This window comes from Herpailurus yagouaroundi, unplaced genomic scaffold, assembly GCF_014898765.1.
Source record: "Herpailurus yagouaroundi ecotype Mexico unplaced genomic scaffold, PumYag 29, whole genome shotgun sequence".
NCBI lineage: Eukaryota > Metazoa > Chordata > Mammalia > Carnivora > Felidae > Herpailurus > Herpailurus yagouaroundi.
In genome coordinates this window covers 103517770-103538407 of record NW_024412377.1, presented here as the reverse complement: position 1 = coordinate 103538407, position 20638 = coordinate 103517770, and the positions used below count along the sequence as shown (strand labels likewise).

The 20638-nt window shown below is 41.1% G+C and overlaps 1 protein-coding gene and 1 pseudogene across 1 annotated transcript; one reads left to right on the top strand and one right to left on the bottom strand.

Annotated features, from left to right (window-relative positions):
• Positions 1-1362: 1362 nt before the first annotated feature.
• LOC121041472 (60S ribosomal protein L19-like) lies at positions 1363-1953 on the bottom strand (annotated as a pseudogene).
• Positions 1954-4579: 2626 nt separating this feature from the next.
• Positions 4580-7213, top strand: CARTPT (CART prepropeptide). The gene is made up of 3 exons (XM_040451272.1): positions 4580-5098; positions 5543-5626; positions 6677-7213. Exons 1-3 carry the CDS (start codon positions 4940-4942, stop codon positions 6782-6784), a joined length of 351 nt encoding a protein of 116 aa, XP_040307206.1. The 5' UTR covers positions 4580-4939; the 3' UTR covers positions 6785-7213.
• Positions 7214-20638: the final 13425 nt, after the last annotated feature.

The following is a 20638-nucleotide window of genomic DNA, read 5'->3' as shown; positions in this document are numbered from 1 at the left end:
CATCAGTTCCTTTGGAAGGCTTTGGATTGAAAGTCAGTAAATACAAGATGAATGTCAATGGAAACTCATTTCTCTTCTGGAGATAGGGAAGGTGGGGGAGCAGATAATGTAGAAGTGAAAAGTGTGCCACCCATGAGATTATAAATGTGTACCAAAGAGAACAGAGTGATGTTTAACCTGGAGGAAAGTGCAGTGAACATAAGTAAAGAGAAACACTTAAAAAAATTTTTTTTTCAACGTTTATTTATTTTTGGGACAGAGAGAGACAGAGCATGAACGGGGGAGGGGCAGAGAGAGAGGGAGACACAGAATCGGAAACAGGCTCCAGGCTCCGAGCCATCAGCCCAGAGCCCGACGCGGGGCTCGAACTCACGGACCGCGAGATCGTGACCTGGCTGAAGTCGGACGCTTAACCGACTGCGCCACCCAGGCGCCCCGAGAAACACTTTTAAATACAAATATCTAAGAGGTCAGTGAAACTGAGGATTTTTTAAATTCCAATATAATTAATATACAGTGTTATATTAGTTTCAGAGGTACAGTGTAGTGATTAAACAACTCTATACATCACTCAATGTTTATTGTGGTAAGTGTACTTTCATTGCCCTTCACCAATTTTATGTACCCCACCCACTCACCTCCCTTTGTTCTCTGTAGTTAACAGTCTGTTTTGGGGTTTGTCTCTTTTTTCCTCCCCCCCCCCCCTTAAATTCCACATATGAGTGAAATCATACAGTATTTGGCTTTCTCTGACTGACCTATTTCACCTAGGTTTATACTCTCTAGACCCATCTATGTTGTTCCAAATGACAAGAACTTATTCTTTTTTTATGGCTGAGTGTGTGTATCACATCTTCTTTAACCGTTCATCTATTTTTTTTAAGTTTATTTATTTTGAGAGAGAGAAAGCAAGCAAGAGAAAGCAAGGAGGGGCAGAGAGAGAGAGAGAGAGAGAGAGAGAGAGAGAGAGAGAATTCCAAGCAGGCTCCACATTGTTAGTGCAGAGCCTGACATGGGACTTGATCCCACAAACCATGAGATGGCAACCTGAGCCAAAATCAAGAGTCGAATGCCCAACCAACTGAACCACCCAGGTGCTCTTCCATTCATCTATTGATAGACACTTGGGCTTTTTCATAATTTGGCTATTGTAAATAATGCTGCAATAAACATAGGGGTGCTTGTATCTTTTTGAATTAATGTTTTTGTATTCTTTGTGTAAATACCCGGTAGTGGAATTACTGGATCATATAGTAGTTCTATTTTTAATTTTTTTGGGGGGGCAGATAAGGGTTTGCTTTATTGAATAATTGACCTGTGTAATTGCTGAGGCCACTGTATACAGACAAAAGAGAGGAAGCTTTATTTCTTTGTCTCTTGCTCCTTGGACAGAGTCTGATGATTTCCTCCTTCTTGGCTTGGAGGTGCTCTTCACAGACTTTGTGTGCTTCCTTGGTCCTTGATCTGTGGACCTTTTTCAGCAGAAGCCTTTTCAGCAGAAGCTTTTTGAGAGCCTTGTCTGCCTTCAGCTTGTGGATGTGTTCCATGAGAATCCGCCTGTTTCTGAACAGGTTGCCCTTGACTTTCAGGTACAGGCTATGACACATGTGGCAGTCAGTCTTCTCAGAGTCATGGTGTCTGCTGAGCAACTGGCACAGAATTCTCATTCTCCTCATCCAGGTCACCTTCTCAGGCATTCGAGCCTTGGCAGTACCTTTTCTCTTACTAATGCCCATATGCCTACCTTTCTGGCAGGCCAAGGTGTTTTTCTGGTACTGATCCTGGGAATGGACAGTACAGGCTTCTGGATGACCAGCCCATCCTTGATCAGTTTCTGGATGTACTGATGGGAGTTGGCCCTGGTGATTTCCTTAGACTCATTGGGGTCCAACGAGGCCTTTTTTTGCCACAGTGGAGGACCTTGGAGGCAAGCCTCTTTTGAAGCCTGAACATACTTATGGCTGCCACCGTGGCAGTAAAAGGAAAGTATTTTTAACTTTTTGAGGAGCCTCCCTATTGTGTTCTACAGTGGCCGCACCAGTTTGCATTCCCACAGCAAGAGGCTTCCTTTTTCTCCACATTCTTCCCCACACTTGTAGTTTCCTGTGTTTTCGATTTTAGCCATTCTGGCAGGTGTGAGGTGGTATCTCATTGTGGTTTTGACTTGTGTTTCCCTGGTGATGAGAGATGTGGAGCATCTTTTCATGCATTTGTTGGTGACCTGTGTTTCTTCTTTGGAGAAATGTCTGTTCATGTCTTCTGCTCATTTTTAAATTGGATTCTTTGTTTTTTGGGCATTGAATTGTATCAGTTCTTTCTGTATTTTGGATACTAACCCTTTATCAGACATGTCATTTGTAAATATCTTCTCCTATTAGATTGTCTTTTAGTTTTATTGATTATTTCCTTCACTGTGAAGAATTTTTTATTTTGATGGAGTTCCAATGTTTATTTTTGCTTTTGTTTTCCTGGCCCAAACTGAGGAAGTTTACTGTTGAACAAGACTTGTTTGGCAGAAGGATGGAGAGGGGGTTAATGGATAACAAAGTAGTTTGGTATTTGAGCACTATGACAATCCAAAAGGCCAAGTGTTATTCTGGGCCATACTGGAAAAGAAATTACTCAAAATTTGAAGGAGGGAGTGAGAGAGAAATAGGAAGCCTGCTTTATCTTAGGAGGAGTGGTTAAGAGAGGTTTGTCCATAGTAAATCAGTAAATTGTGTCTGTCCACAACATGAGAGAAATTACTGCATTGGGAATATCCCCATCTTTGCAGAAGGATGGACTAAAACCTTACTTTCTTTCTGAAATTTAGAATACCTTCATTACTGGAGATCCCTTTTGCAATGAGTGCCAGTATGTCTCTGTAAGGTTTAAACAGGAAAATGTGCTGTCACTGAAGTTTTATTGTGTAGGATCTAAAGGTATGTTTAGGAGGCAGACCTGGGGTAGGTATTAGATTAATTTTCAAGTTAGATTTATCCCAAAGAAAAATACTTTGATGCTGTTGATGTGTGTGCTACTCATCAGGAGAGATAGTATTTCTTGAATTGCTTCCCAGGGTGCATTTGAATAGCAATTAAATACTTGATAAATGAAATAACAGACACATATTTTGTATTAATTATCCCAGTGACCCACATCACATGGCAAGCAATAAATCTGTGGGAGCATAAATTGGTGGATACTTTAGATTGGCTGGTCAAGGACATTTAAACCGAGATTTAAATTACAAGAAGTATTTGACTATTTAGAAACACAGGAAGACCTTTCCAGGTAAGGTAAGGGCAAAAGCTTCAAAATGGGAATGAGCTTGACCTGTTAGAGGACCACAGAGAAGGCCACTGGGGCTGGAGTGGAGGGGCCTGGGGCAGGAGTGGAGGGGCCTGGGGCAGAGTGGTAGGACATGAAATTGGAGAGAGGTACAGATCATGTAGTACTTTGTAAGTCAGGATGAGGAATTTAGATTCAGTGCTTAGTAAGATGGGAAGCCATCAGTGCATATTAAGGGTAAAAACACTCTGCCTGGTTGTCAGTTATGGTTTAGAGGAAGGCAAGAGAAGATGGGGTGGAGTTGGAGGAAGGCAAGATGTAGGTTGGGGCAATTGTCCAGAACTGGGGTGGTAGTAATGGGGTTGGAGAAAAGTGAATGGGGTTAGGAGCAGTTGAAAGAAAGATGACGTGGTGAAAGAACCCAGGTGGTCAGGCAGGGTTCAGCCTGCCTGAATGATAAGCCTCTAGGTCTAAGTAGGGAAAACGTCACCTCTCCTACAGAAACTTTGATTTGTATTCAGGCCATAAGGACCCCCCACCTTTCAAAAACCAGTCTTCCCAGGTCACTAGGGACCTGGCTCATCATTGACTTCTGATCTCTAGAGATATTTCCATAATCAGGGAGTTGCATTTTTCATCCCCTTTGCTTTCTTTCTAGACAGGCTTCTTAGATATCACAAGTGGGTAGTGGGTAAGAGGGGTTATGAGGATGGTGAGTTTGCCCAAAGGAAAAACTGACTACTGCACACAACCACTTACCTGGGTAGCCTCATAGTTTAAAAGAAAGAGGCAGGGAGGCTTAGTGCTTATTGTGTTAAAGGCCAGGGATTTTACATACCTATTCTCATTCCTCCTTTTGATAACTTTGTAAGGTGCATTTTTAAATTCCAGTTGTATGAAAGAGAGAGAGAGAGAGAAAGAGAGAGGCTCAGATAGATTCTTTATTTTGCCTAAAGTCACACAGCTTGTAAGCAGCGGGGCCAGGACCAGAATCAGAATGGGGCTCTCTCTGTACCCTCCATACTGCCCCTGAATTGAGGTTAGTCTGTCTTCCTTCTTTTCTCATTACCACGTAGATTCTGTGAACTCATCCTGGGGAAGGCCATGATTTCTCTTTGTTATATGTACTATGTTTGCCTCCCCTACCTGGCATCAGTGTCTAGTAAAATGCTCAGCAAACATGCCTGCATGGAGGCAACACCTCCTGCTTGCTGCCACAGGCTGGGGTGAGAGGCGAAGCAGGGCTGGTGAGGTGGATTGCTTTGCCACTGCTGCTAGGGATGGGGAGCGACTCTACAGCCTGCGCCTTGCCTCCAAGGCATTTTCCATTTCCTGGCCCCCTCCTCCTCCCCATCCCTCAGCTTTCGCCCCTCCGCCCCTCCTTTTCAGCTCTGGCCCCTAGGGGAGCGTCCCTTGCCGCGGGGCTGACAGCACTTAGGGGTGCGGGGTCCCTGTTGTCTGTGCGCACAGCTTCGTTCACGGGTGCCTGGTGTCCAGCGGGCATTGATGTCAGGCGGTGGCGGAGCGCTGCCTACAGACGGTTGACCTGGACCCTCCTCCACACTCACTTCCTTCGTCGCCCCCTCCCTCTTCCCTGTACTCGGGCTCTGGCTCTCTATAAAAGGCGGGAGCGTGGGGTGCCACAGCAGCGCCGAGTTTCAGCACCATGGAGAGCCCCCGTCTCCGGCCGCTGACCGTCTTGGGTGCCGCCCTGCTTTTTCTGCTACCGCTGTTGGGTGCCCGTGCCCAGGAGGATGCTGAGCTCCAGCCCCGAGCCCTGGACATCTACTCCGCCGTGGAGGATACCTCCCATGAGAAGGAGCTGGTGGGTATCTCCCGCATCTCCCTTGGTTGCCCCCCAGTCCCTCTGTACACGCGTCTGTCCTCCCTCCCTCCCTCCCCCACTTCCCAGAGTCCGGGTGCGCTGGGATGAGCGCGGAGATGAGCGCAAAGGCAGCGCTCCCGCTGCCATTTGAAAATCGTCTGCAGCCCCACTGCCTGCGGGCAGTTTATAGAGCGAATCCCTTGTCCCGGGCCCTTGGAGCAACAGGAGCCTCAGCAGCTAAGGGACTTGCGGTCAGTACAAGAGACCGTGCTCGCTAAGTTACTACCCCTGCACCTTCCCTTTCTATCCTTGGAATCCTGCGGCGGAGTGTGTGTGTGGTTCTGGGGCTCCTTGTAACTAGGACTGGAGGGGAAGTGAGCACCCGAGCTGGGCTTGCAGCCAAGGCGGCAACTTCGGCTCCGGGGTGGGGGCGGTGTGTTGCAGATCGAAGCGCTACAGGAAGTCCTGAAGAAGCTCAAGACTAAAAGTATTCCGATCTATGAGAAGAAGTATGGCCAAGTCCCCATGGTAAGGCTTTGGGGTTCCCCTTCCCCATGTTTTTCCAGGAGGAAACTTACCACCTTGAGTCTTATAGGTGACCTTTTCCCCAGGATGTGGTAACTATCAGTTTGTTCTCTATAGTTAACATTCTGGTTTGGGGTTTGTCTCTTTTTTCTTTGTTTTGTTTCTTAAACTCCACATATGAGTGAAATCATACAGTATTTGGCTTTCTCTGACTGCCCTATTTCACTTAGCTTTATATTCTCTAGATCCATCTAGGTTTGCAGGTAATGGGTTTGCAGAAGTCTGTAGGCTTCCCTTTGTTTTACATCCCTAAACGTGGTCCTTGGCCTCTAAGGCCATTTCAGAAGACCCAATAGCTTGTGCCAGGAATCAGCTCTTGGGTGTCTGTATGGAAAGGAGCATTTCTTGAGGATGAGTTTTTTTTTTTTTTTTTCAACTCATGAAGAATTCTCTGAATTGGAAGAGCCCTTAAATCTATTCAGATCTTGTTCCTCCAATTTTCTTCTTGCCTTCTGGAGCACTGCCAATTTTTTTGATCTATGTTTTAAGGTCAAAATTCTTGATTCCCGGCTCGTCACTTTCCTTGAGGGAACACACACATGCACATGTTCGTTCTCTCTCTGTCTCTGTCTCTGTCTGTCTGTCTGTCTGTCTCTCTCTCTCTCCCCCCCCCCCCCCCACCTTCCTTGGGATGAGGAGGCTGAAAGCAGGGAGTAGAGACTGTGAGAAATAGGTCTATTGTTGATTTCTTACAAAAATGTCTGATTTTCTTTCTTTTGGATAAACTATCAAAGGAGCCAGAAAATGTGGCCCCCACTCAAAAAAGGTGAAATAAAGTAGGAAGGGTTCGATAATTTCCTTTTATGTTCTCTCACTGACATTATAAGCACAAGGCTCTCTGTGTTTCAGGCCTGACTATACTTGGACCTCTGGGGATGGTGATAGGTTCCACCTATCCCTCCCAGGAGTCGGAAATTGTGTTGATGGGGAGATGCGGCCATTGGGAGCCTGGGTTTGCATATGTGGGAAGACTGCACCTTGTGTTGTTCGCAGTGCCACGCTGGGGAGCGATGCGCAGTGCGAAAAGGAGCACGGATTGGGAAGCTTTGCGACTGTCCCCGAGGAACCACCTGCAATTCCTTCCTCTTGAAGTGCTTATGAGGCTTCCACCCTCCTCCATAAATCCCCACTGCCTCTGCCTCCCTTGAGAGGACCACACTTTCATCCCTGGAGTTCGGCTTTAGCAACAAAGTTTGCATTTCCCTCTGAGAGTTAAAGGGGCTCTTGTCCTGCTGTTCCCAAATAAAAGAATACATTAAATGTTACTGTGTGAAGGATAACGCCTTGTACGGTGTTGATACATGTGCAGAGTATTCTTATTCATCTGACAAATTCTTACCCATCTTTGTGTAGAGAAGGGCAACTTTGCTTTGAAAACTGTATTTTTGTATGTGGTGTGGCAGGATGAACATTAGATTTAGTTAATCTTGGTAGGTGACATCACAACCTGGAAAATAATCCCAAATGACACAAATTGCAGCATGTACAATTATACATAATAAAGTGTTTTTAATAATTGCTCTTACTGCATCATTGTTTCTATGTTGTAAGTAATGTAAGTGAGAATGGTGGAATTAATCATGCTGTTGTTTTCAAAGAGATGGATTTTAGAAATAGCAGTCTATTGGGAGAATAGTACCTTGGCTCCAAGGAGTTTTGATCATTAATTGGGAGTTTGCCACACAAACTTTCGTGTACTCTCTTTTTCTTTGATTGCAGTGGTGTGTGTGGGAGGGCTGGGGTGGTGGTGATGGTGGTGTTGGTGGTGTGTGTGTGTGTGTGTGTGTGTGTGTGTGTGTGTGTGTGTGTGTTTGTGTTAATTGGAGATGGTTGGGATTGAGCTGATGTGACATTGTTTATTAAAACCTTTAGTAGACTCCTTAATTTTCACATAAGACCAATAAAAGATCAATTGTTTCAGACTTTAGCATCATTAAATGCAGTTTGAAAAATTGGGACTTTTGGGGCGCCTGGGTGGCGCAGTCGGTTAAGCATCCGACTTCAGCCAGGTCACGATCTCGCGGTCCGTGAGTTCGAGCCCCGCGTCGGGCTCTGGGCTGATGGCTCAGAGCCCGGAGCCTGTTTCCGATTCTGTGTCTCCCTCTCTCTCTGCCCCTCCCCCGTTCATGCTCTGTCTCTCTCTGTCCCAAAAATAAATAAACGTTGAAAAAAAAATAAAAAAAAATAAAAAAAAAATAAAAATTGGGACTTTTGTTTTGGTTATTCTTTTATTAGTAAATATTCAATGATAAAAAATGGATTATTTAGGGCTTGTTGTTTATCCAAAGGAAGGGAAATAGCTGTATTAGGTGCTTTAAGGGTGTGAGACCTAATCATTCCCACTGTTTAATATATAAACTTGGAAAAATTATCTGTTCAAAGGAAAATTAGCCATTTTAGTAACTAGTTTTGAGGGGAACAAATGAAAACTGATAGGGGGTAGATTCAACCCAAGAAACATAAAAATCTTAAAGGTAAAGGTTAGTAGCCTTTAAATGTTTTTGAGCACTTACCCAAGGTCACATTTCTGAGGGTTTAAACCAGAGTAAACAACATTTAAGAAGGAACATCAAGAGAAAAACAGGTACTTACAGTTTCCCAATGCAAACTCAAGAGGCTGCTGCATAATATAAGCATTAAAAAAGAACATCCCTCCACTGCTTCCTGGGGAGATAGAGTATGCTGATAGGAAATATTCTCATACACAATTGCTATTGGCAGTATTCTTATTCTTACTATTACCATGGCTCATTCCCTTAGTAATCTTGCAAGATAAATATTATTACCATTTTTCAGAGGAGGAAGCAGAAGCTAAGAGAGATGATGGAAGTCATGTTGATCAGATCACATAATCCTAAATTGTGATTTCACCTCTACTCCCTTTGACTCCCAAGATTTTTTCGCCTTTTCCTTCCATGTCACTCTGGGCAATTGAACAGGTTGTTTAGACTCCCACATTCCCCAGAAGCATTTCTTTAATAGAAATGAACTCCCTGGGGTGCCAATGTATTCTGGGAGGGGGGGGGTCACATTGCGATTTGAATTCCTATATGACAGGCTTAGTTGTGACTGAAATGTGTTACATTTTAATCTTGAAAAACTGCCTAGAGTTCTTTAATGGTTTAATTGTCTGCTGCTTTTCCAGAAAATATTTAAGATAAAATCCTGACCACCTTCTTGAGTCCCTCAACTGTTCCCATTTGTGTCACTTTTAAATAAGATCAGGAAATTGCTTTAATCATTGATTAGTACACAGGCAATATCCCTGGGGATAATACTGAGAAGTGCTTCTGATTACAGCTTGGAATGTTTTCCCAAAAGGAAGAGCTGCTGGAGGATTTTGTTGTTCAAAGACAGTAATAAGAACTCTGCTCCAAACCCCTTTAACTCCTTCACCCCTACTTCTAGGTCACCCTTGTCTTTATTGTTTAATTTGACTGAAGGATATGGACTTATGGGGAACTGGTGATGAGGAATCTGTGGGCTGGGTATTAAAGGCTTCTTCCAAAAGTTTTGTCTGGGGATCCAAGTTTAAAATTTTTTTTTTCAACGTTTATTTATTTTTGGGACAGAGAGACAGAGCATGAACGGGCGAGGGGCAGAGAGAGAGGGAGACACAGAATCGGAAACAGGCTCCAGGCTCTGAGCCATCAGCCCAGAGCCTGACGCGGGGCTCGAACCCACGGACCGTGAGATCGTGACCTGGCTGAAGTCGGACGCTTAACCGACTGCGCCACCCAGGCGCCCCTATGGGGATCCAAGTTTTAAAGTCATGGTGGTAATGACATTCTCTACTAATAATGAAAACATTTAATCTGATGTGGCTTGGTAGAAGTAACCTTGCCTTTTCATTTAATCAGTATTAGACTGCCTCTTCAAATAGAATGCCTTAGTGTGTTTAATGACTGAAGGTCTCTGTGGTAGAGGATAAGAATGTTAAATATCGAAAAAATTTTAATGAGAAAAGTAGTTATCCATGTGTAGTCACCCATGTATGAGCCCCAGAGATATTCTAAGATTGGCTGAAGGATCAGGGGTCTGAGAGTTGACAGGCATCTATAGCTAAAAATCCAGAGAATATTACAGGCATAAGAGCGGTGTTTCTAGAGCAGTGGTTCTCACAGGGTTTAGAGGTGATGAGTGAAAATTAACCAGAGGAATTTTCTCAACTACACACAACCACTACCCCTCCTACAGTAATTGCTGATGTTACACCCCTCACCCTATGACAGAATCTGGAGGCCTGTGAGGGACACATGTTGTACCTAGGTACCCACACCCCCCTTCCAATCCTGATAATGGTACATCTGATTGTGGATATTGACAAAGATTCTTTCTTGATCAGACTTGAGTCAGGCTCCTGAACCTTCTTCTGGGCCTATCTGTGCACTTCCTTATAAAATCCAGTTTTAGCAAGAACCCTGCTAAATCAATTTACCAAGAGTCCCCATCCTTCTCATTTTCCACCATTCTTTAGGGGATGTCTGAGCACTCTGGCCTGTCTTGAGTGAAGATCATGTCCAGTCGTGTAACTGGAATTCCTTGACCCCTGATGTTTCTCATTGGTAACTTCCCATCCACTGACTCACTCCCCTACTTCTTACTTGCTCATTTAATATTAGGAATTGAGCCCTGTACTGTACTTTCTTTCCCCTATTGTGGTAGTCTTGAACAAAATCTATTTATATGGCTTTAACTACTGTCCAACTGTGGTTTTTCTTTGACAGGGAAGTATAGTTAGGGAAGACTATTTAGGAATGCATGGTTTAAATAAGGTTCTCAGGTGGTTCTGCTGAGTGTCCGACATTAGAACCACTGCAATGCTGAGCTAGTTGTTTATATATAGTCCCATTCATTCTGTACTTTTTTGAGTGCCTTCCATGTGCTGGGTATTTAGAACACAATGATAAACAAGATAGACAGAATCCTTGTTCTTAGGGGGTCTACAATCAAGTGATTTATAATCTTTTGTGAGAATAGATAATAAGAAACAAATAAAAATGATAAGCCATGATAAATTCTTTGAATTTTTTATCTCTGAATTTATGTTGACATGATTGAGGCCATGGGTTCTTAGAAAATGAAGAGCAGATAAGAAGAGGTCCAAGTGGCTTTCCCTGTAAATAGGTTTTTGGGTCCCCTCAGGTGGAATTCACAGATGTTTGTAGATTAGGAGTATCTCAGGGGAAATCAAGACTGAGCATAAGGAGGGTGGTGGTTCTGGTGTCAGCATTCAATATTCTTCATGGATGGATGGATAGATGGATGATGGATGGATGGATAAACATAATTCTCTCTTGCCTGGCTAATGTGTGTTTATAATTTGTTTCCCTTGCCTTTGTAGATGTAGCTACTCTAGTCTTGAGGGTCTATCAGCACAACTATTTTGGCTTAAAAATAGTTTATTAAATAGTTCTAACTGGTGTTCCCTGAATTACTGAGAAGAGGAATCAGCAACAAGAAGGAAGTTAAACCTTTAGAAAAAAGAAGAGGTAATGGATGAAGTGAGGTTCTTGTCAAGGATGAGAAGGTGGGATTCAGAGCCAGGAAAAAGATAGCTTTGGGAAGGAAGGAGAAGGCAAGAGAGCACATGATATGTAAAGATATAGGGGACTTTATACATGTTTTGGCAGGACGTCGGGGGTAGTTATTTCATGGCTTCTGTTTTCCAAGGGAAGTAGGATATAAATTCATCTGCTGAGAAGAATGTTAAACAAATTATCTATTTACTAATTATATATACACAGTGTACAAATTGATGATAGGCAAACTCTACTAGAATGTGACAGAGTCACCATAGGAAGTGATATGTTAAGGACTACAAAGAGAGGAAGATGAATTTAGGAGGCACAGTGGTGAATTATTAAGGCCTGTAGACAAAAATGATATTTGAGTGTTATTTGAAGAATGTGTAATATTTTAAAATGGGAAGATGGGGAAAATTTTGTTTAAGGTGTAGGAAATAGTGTGACTGAAAGTGCACAAGGAAAAGAATGCAGTTAGAAATAACCTGAGTGCTGAGTCCATGGGGTGTAAAATGGTGAACAAGGAGATAAGGGGTTGGTATGATTGTGGGTGAAAAGGCCAAGGCTTTATTCCTGATGGCTCTAGGGTATAATCAGAGCTGTGCCCTAGGAAGCTCATTCTGATACTCCACTAAAGGAGGAACCAGAAAGGGGAACATTGTACAGAAAGAGCAGGCAGGAATACACTGCAGCGGTCCAGAGAAGAAGTGATGAAGGCCTGGATGGATAAGGGTAATGTGGATGGACAGGAGGAATGCAGGAGACATTGTCCCGGAAGAGTCTGAAGCAGTAGTTTTCCCAAACTCTTCTTGTCCATGATGGTGTTTCCCCTCAACTGTGGTAAAATGGTCTGGAGGCAGAGAAACCAAAGCTAAATATATCCAATTTGATCTAATTCCCGGTTCAGCATACCTACATTTTAAGAGCCTACCTACGTGTGTCTATTGAAGTACAATTAATATATAATAAAATTCATTTTTTTCAAGCATATACTCTTTACATTTTCAGTGCTAAAATTATAGTGGAAATGGGTGGCAACTGTTTTCCTAATGTTTCCATTAACAAAATGAAATTAGGCATTTCTGTTTTGAGATGTTAGAACTTTGGGGGAAACTTGACTGGTCTGGAAAATCTAGAGGTGTGGAAACTATTGAACTCAGGGCAATTTATGGAACTGGTGTCTGACCGGCTGGGAGGATGGTATATACCAGAGAAAGGGAACCGGCACAGAGGCTTGCAGGGGGGAGGCTGAGGTTTTGAATATATAAGGGACCTGGAGCTTCTCTAGGTTTTCCTAGGTTCCAGTCCAGAGGTGGCTTCACCAGAGGGAGGCAAGCACAGGACAGCACTGCAATGGAAGCGGGACGCCTGGTTTCCTGTCAAGGCTCAGCCACTCATTAGCTGTGTAACCTTGGGCAATTTGTGCAATCTTGCAGACATGCAAGACACCAAAGAGGCCCTTTCCAGTTGAAATATTTCAACTGACTTCATTCTACATTATTTGATCATACCTAACATTCTGTGTTTGAGCAACTGGGAAATAAAGCATAATGCTCCAGCCCAAGTTGATTTTGGCTTTACGTGAACTGCAGGCTTTAACAAGAAAGAATAAACCTAAAATCACCTCAATTTTTTAAAGTGTGGATTTCTTGGGGCTCCTGGGTGGCTCATGGATCAGTCCGTTAAGCATCCAACTTCGGTTCAGGTTATGATCTCGTAGTTCGTGGGTTCGAGCCCCCTGTTTGGCTCTGTGCTGACAGCTCGGAGCCTGATGCTGCTTCGGATTCTGTGTCTCTGTCTCTCTCTGGCCCTCCTCTGCTTGTGCTCTGTCTCTGTCTCTCAATAATAAATAAACATTAAAAAAATTAAGTTTCGATTTCTTAAACACTAAACAATCTTGTGGAGAACCCTAAGCATTTGGAATTTGAAGATAATTGCTTTAAAATTACATACATACATATTATACATACAAATTGTATTTATATATGAGAGTTGTATTTAAATTATAAATTATATAATTATAATTGTATGACTATGTATAGTTATAATAATACATTATTGTAAATTATAATGTATACTATATTATTAGTAAACAATACTAATATTAAATATAAAATATATAGTTATATATTTTTAGTAACTATATATAATTATATATGTAATATATAATTATATATATTACATATATAATGTATAGTATATATAATTAAATATAGTGTATGATATATGATTATATATCATATATAATTTTAAAATTATGTGTATATATAATATATTTGAAACATATTTCAATAAGTTTTTAAATATATAAATATAAAATATAAATAAATATAATTACATTATAAATTATATGTATATAATTTATATACATTAGTTGCTTCCACACACAGTATAGTTTGCTTCCTTTTGTATTCTCATTTTTCAATTTTTTTTTGGTGGTTAGGACCCAGCTGGGGCTTTCCAAAGAGGAACACATATGCAGGCTTCATAAGGACTGAAAACCTCTGTAAAGGTATAAGTGGAGAACATTTTTAACAAGGAAACGTTATACTAGAAAATACTTCTAAGTCTCTAAAATCTTAAAGCCACACTTCTGATGGATTGAGCTCCTGTATCTCAGGTGAGGTTTTGGGTGTTCGAGCTTCCGCTTTCTACATTCTGTTGTCTTTAGTGATTTGTAGTGTCAACATTAAGGTTCTGGAGCAGTTTGGGCTTTGTGAGTTTATTAGGAGTTTGCTGTTGATTCTTACTGTAGAGTTTACAAACCTAGTTTATACATTGTCTTCATTTTGGGATTGGTCACAGAATTTCAGAATTGAAAGGAAACTTTGAGGTCATTTAATTAAATCTCATTTTATAAATGAGGAAACAGAGACCTTAATGGTAAAGTGACTTGTCTATTCCTGTGATGACCAAATGAAAATTCTGTGAGGCAAGCAATATATATTTGATAAATTGTGGGACATTTTATCAATAGAATCCCTCTTAGGACAAGTTATCCTCATTTGGGAGACTCTCTTGACAACTATTAGGGGTGGAAGCGAACCTTCCTTGATTAATTTTTATTTATCTTTCTATCTCCTGTTACTCTATTTTAAAATGTGATTTACTTTTTTTAAAAGTTTATTTATTTATTTTGAGAGAGTGAGAGAGAGAGAGAAAGCACAAATGGGGGAGGAGCAGAGAGAGAGGGAGAGAGAATCCTAAGCAGGGTCCATGCTTAACCCAGAGAGCAACATGGGGCTCGATCTCACAATCCTGAGATTATGACCTGGACTACAATCAAGAGTCAGATGCTTAACCAACTGAGCCACCCAGGAGCCCCCATATAAGCCAATTCTAATGAATTTATTTCTAAAGAGGGAGTTTGTTATAAAGTTATCAGAGGGCAGGAAATATAGGTGAAGAAAGGAACTGGATACCCAGAGCCGGTAGGAATCATTTCTTCTCTTTTGTTCTCTTTCTCTCCCTCATTCTCTCTCTTACTTTCTTACCCATACATGTTTCTCTCTCTCTCCATATTACTTTGCGTAGGTTTATCTAGGGTCTAGTAGTGGAATTGCTTGGTAGGTTGTACAGTATGCTCATTTTCAATGTTAGTAGATAATGCCAGATTGCTCTCTAAATTAATTAGAGAACTAATGGCTGTACCAATTTATGTTCCTACTGGTGGTGTGCAAGACTTCCCATTACTCCACAGGGTCACCTATGCTTGGAATGGTTAATTTAAAAATTTTGCCAATCTAGGGTGTCTGGCTGGCTCAGTCAGAAGAGTGTGTGAGTCTTGATCTTGGGGCTGTGAGTTCGAGCCCCACGTTGGGTGTAGAGATTACTTAAAAAATAAATAAAACTTAAAAAAAATTTTCTTTTGCGAATCTGATATCATTTTTGCCAATGGTATCTCATTGTTATTTTAATTTGCATTCTTTTGACTACTCAAGAAGACCATATTTTAATATTTATTCGTATTTTCTCTTCTGTGATTTGTTTCTTCATGTACCTTACCTATTTTTTAGTTGGGTTGTTTGCATTTTTCTTTTGTTAAATGTTTATTTATTTTTGAGAGAAAGAGTTTGAGAGAGAGAGATTGTGAGTAGGGGAGGGACAGAAAGAGAGAGAGAGAGAGAATTCCAAACAGGCTTAGCACTATCAGTGCAGAGCCCAGCTGGGGGCTTGATCTCATGAACCATGAGATCATGACCTGAGCTGAAATCAAGAATTGGACCCTTAACTGACTGAGCCACCCAGGTGCCCCTGTTTGTTTTTTTCTAATCAATTTGTAGAAGTTCTTTATATATTTTGAATACTACTTATTGGCTATATAATGTTGCAAATATCTCCTATGGCTTATCTTTTTACCATAGTATCATTTGCTGTGCAGAGTTATAAATTTTAATGTAGTTAAAATTTTTCCTTCCATGTTTGTGCTAAGTGTAAGACATAATACTGGTTCAAATCATAAAGACATAATACTGTTTCTCCTATAATTTTCTTCAAGATTTGTAATTTTGCACTTTAAGGTTATTAACCCATAATTTTTGTGTATGGTGATATGAGATTTCATATTTTTTTATATGGGAGAGTCATAGTCTCATCTCATCTTTATTGAAGATAAATACCTTTTCCCACTGATGTATAATACCAACTCTGTGAATTTTCAGGATTTTTTTTTTTAATTTGTGGGTCTGTTTCTAAACTCTATCCTGTCCCATTGACTTATTAGTTTATTTGGACACCACAACCACACACTATTTACAGAGTATTTGGGCATTGATACCTCTGTCAGCAACCTCAAGCCAGTACCTCCAGGAACATACCTGCAGTTAACAAATTAGGTTTATTACTAGTTTCAGTTTGGGTTAGGGACCCATGTGGCATCTCAGTAAGACAGTGTGGAAAGACAAAACAAAACAAAACAAAACAAAACAAAACAAAACAAAACAAAACACTCACACAAACACCTTCTTGTAGGATGTGGGCTTTTGTTGAATGATTCTGGAGAAGGCCTGAGAGACAGGAGAGTAACTCTGGATTGGATGTCTTCAGAAAGTGGGAACAATTCTATGATTGGATATCTCCATAAATATTATCTATAGGGAGAGGAGGCTAGAGGGAGGACAAAATGATACTTGGTAAAGAAGTAGCAGGCACCTGTTTAGTGAGAGACAGGAATGCTTGGTATGTTGTGCATTGTATGGAGGTTTTATCTGTGTTTATGCAAAATTATCAAGTGGCTTTGTTTTGACTCAGTTTATTTTGGTTGATGAGTGACCTTGTCTGAGGTGGTCTTCTGTAAGATGGTGTATGGCCTACACGAAGCACCAGGCCAGCTTCCAACAACACTGAGGCCAGCTGCAAGCCTCAGACTGGTTCCTGGTTGGTTCATCTGGTAGAACAACCCTCCTCTCACCCATACACAGTTCTTCAGAATACTTTTATTCTTGTTAAGTTATGGTTACATATGAATTTTTGTATCAGCTTATAAAGTTTTACAAAAGGTCTGTTGGATTTTGCTTGGATTTGCGTTGAATTTACAAATTAATGATGGAAAGAACTGAAATGTTGAGCTTATTTCATCTTTTGATTTATTAACATGGTATGATTTCTCCACTTATTTAGATCTTTAAAAATGTCCTTCAATAACTTTAATAATGTTCTTAATATATATTTTGGATTTACTAGGTTTTAGACTTTTTTAAGTTTCAGATTTATTATTTGGATTCTAATATTTGTTGCTGACATGTATGCTTTTTAATTCTATCATATTTTATAATTGGTTTATTGACATAAAGGAATGCTATGTACCATGTTTATATATTGATGATATCCTGTAATGTTCTTGAGTTTTCCTCTTGGTTCTAAGTATTTCAATATGTTCTTTTGGACTTTCTATGTAGACAATCATGTTATCTGAAAATAAGGAGTTTTTTCTTCCTTTCTCATTCTTATAATTATACCTATTATTTTATTACATTGACTATGTCTGTTAGTATGTCAATGGTATAGGGGTGATGGTAGACATTCTTATTCTTGACTTCAGTGGCAATTTTTCTAAAGTTTCATAGGAAATTATTTTGTTAGGTTATTTTTATTTTTTATTATTTATTTTCTTATTAAAAATTTTTAATGTTTATTTTAGAGAGACAGAGAGAGACACAGAGCATGGGTGGGGGAGGGGCAGAGAGAGAGGGAGACACAGAATCCAAAGCAGGCTCCAGGCTCTGAGCTGTCAGCACAGAGCCCAGCGTGGGGCTTGAACTCACGGACTGTGAGATCATGACCTGAGGCAAAGTTGGATGCTTAACCAACTGAGCCACCCAGGTGCCCCTTAGTTTTTCAAGAGGAGATAGCAATTTCGATTTAAAAGAAAAAATTTTTTAATGTTTATTTATTTTTGAAAGAGAGAGAAACAGTGTGAGTAGGGGAGGGTAGAGAGAAAGAGAGAGACAGACTCCAAAACAGGCTCTAGGCTCTGAGCTGTCAGCACAGAGCCCAATGTGGGGCTGGAACTCATGAACTGTAAGATCATGACCTAAGCTGAAGTTGGATGCCCAACTGACTGAGCCACCCAAGCATCCCTGTTTGGTCATTTTTAAAATACATGCTCTTAAATTTGAAAAAAAGAGGGGGATGCCTGGGTGGTTCAGTCAGTTAAGTGTTCAATTCTTGATTTTGGCCAGGATCTTAATCTCAGGGTCATGGGATCCAGCCCCCTGTTGGACCCCATGCTGAGCACGGAACCTGCTTAAGATTTTCTCTCTCTCTCCCTCAGGCCATCTCCCCTCCATGCTCTCTCTTTCTCTCTTGAAAAAAAAGTATATATGTATATATATGTATATACATATATATGTATATACACATACATATAGATACATATATATACATATATATACTATTTCTTAAATTAAGGAAATTTACTTCTAATTCCTGATTTGATAAGTTTTTGCTTTGCAAACATGAATGAGTACTGAATTTTGTAGAGCTTTTTTCTGCATTTACTGATACAATTCTATTTTTCTTAATTTTTTAAAATATTTATTTGTTTTTGAGAGACAGAGACAGAGGGCGAGCAGGGGAGGAGCAAGAGGGAGGGAGACACAGACCCTGAAGCAGGCTCCAGGCTCTGAGCTGTCAGCACAGAGCCTGACATGGGGCTGGAACCCACGAACTGGAGATCATGACCTGAGCCAAAGTGGGACACTCAACCGACTGAGACATGCAGGCGCCCCTATTTTTCTTAATCTATTAATAATCTGACTTAATCTACAGCCTAGAGAAGTGGTCACCCTCCTGCAGAGCTCCATGGATACATGATAGTGGTGGAGCAATCAGTCTTGGTGGAGTGCTGAGGTGGACGATCCGGGCTGGAGCCCACGCTTCCGCCATGTCCTACAGCCATAGTCCCTGAGCAGCCAGGTGTGCGGCTGATACTTCCCACAACCCAACGAGCTAATATCTGATCCTTCTATACCCTGGTCATGCAGTGCAAAACCACATGCCTGCTCCTGCTCTTGTTTCCACCATGAGTTTCTCCTCACATGCTGCTTGTGCTGCTTGGTAGTTCACCTTGTCTGCTTGACATGGTATATTTACTGATAGATTTTTTTTTAGGTTTATTTATTTACTTTGAGAGAGAGAGAGAGAGAGAGAGAGAGAGAGAGAGAGAGAGAGCATGAGTGGGAGAGGCGCAGAGAGAGAGAGAGGGAGAGAGTGAGAGTATCAAGCAGCCTCCATATGGAGCCTGATGTGGGGCGATCTCACGAATCATGAGATCCTGATCTGAGCTGAAATCAAGAATCAGACGCTTAGCCAACTGAGCCACCAAGATGCCCCAATTGATAGATTTTCTAATGGTGTTTTTCCTTTTATGGGATAAACTCTACTTAGTTATGACGCATTTTATAACACATTTTGGCTTTGATTTGTTAATTTATAAACTAAAACTTTTATGTCTATGTTTCTAAGAAAGATCGGTTTGTAATTTTATTTTCTTGTCTTTATCATTGTCCAATTTTGGTAGTAGGCTAAGTTGCCTCAAAAAATACATTAAAGAGTTTGTTTTCTCTCTACTTTCCCGGTCCTTTGAAGCACTTTGTAAAGAAGGATTATCTGTGGAGGTTTGGTCAAGTCTTTTGTCAGTGGGAAATTTTGGTGACTAACTCCATTTCTTTAATGATTTTTAAATGACCTCAGAGCTATGAATGGAGAAAGATGAGACATGAGAGATTCCAGTTGGGCTTAATTTAAATCTAGTTAGGTAGGAGGATATAAAAAGATCTAGGAATAGGACAAGAAAGGACTAAGTTTTTGAATTTGTAATTTTGATTAATTAAAGGCTAAATTTAAAAACCAAAGTAGCACTTGAATAATCTTTTGTGTTACCTCTCTTGAGCCTCTCAGGCTTTCAGTCTAGAGCCAGGCTTTACAGTGGAGGTTTGAGTCTCCTGGTAAGTGGTAATCGCAGATAGTCAGATGGTTGCCTGGCTTTCCTGCCAGCTGTTTTCTTTTTTTTTTTATTAAATTTTTTTTTTACATTTATTTATTTATTTATTTATTTATTTATTTATTTATTTATTTAAAAAAAATTTTTTTTTCAACGTTTATCTACTTTTGGGACTGAGAGAGACAGAGCATGAACGGGGGAGGGGCAGAGAGAGAGGGAGACACAGAATCGGAAACAGGCTCCAGGCTCTGAGCCATCAGCCCAGAGCCCGACGCGGGGCTCGAACTCACGGACTGCGAGATCGTGACCTGGCTGAAGTCGGACGCCCAACCGACTGCGCCACCCAGGCGCCCCTACATTTATTTATTTTTGAGAGACAGACTGAGACAAAGTGAGAATGGGGGAGAGGCAAAAAGAGAGGGAGATACAGGACTGGAAGCAGGCTCCAGGCTCTGAGCTGTCAGCACAGACCCCGATGCGGGGCTCGAACCCACAGACGGTGAGATCACGGCCTGAGTCGAAGACAGACGCTCAACCGACTCAGCCACCCAGGCACCCTCTCCCCCCCCTTTTTTTTTTTTAATTTTTTTGCCGGCTGTTTTCCGAGCAGTGACTCCAGGATTCAGCCAGTGATGTGTTCAGTTTCTGTTTCCTAGGCCGTAGACCTGTCCTCCTTCCCTGGGTTTATGACTTGGTGTAAGCTCTAGACCCAGGCATCTTCTAAGGCAATTAAAACAAATGTAGACTTGTTTCATGATTGGAAGAGCTCCACTCCAGCTTCTATTTTGGAACAGGTTTAGTCCTTTTACCCTGTAGAAGCCAAACTCTTAGCTGCCACTGCCAGCGTCTGAACCCTGGGCCAAGCGAATTCCCAGCTTCAATCTGTTCCTGATATTGAATTTATGGTCCACTGGAATCCTTATCTTCCTTTCTGAGGCTAGCTGTATCTTTTCAGGTTTTTCTTTTCTATATTTATATTTTTCTATA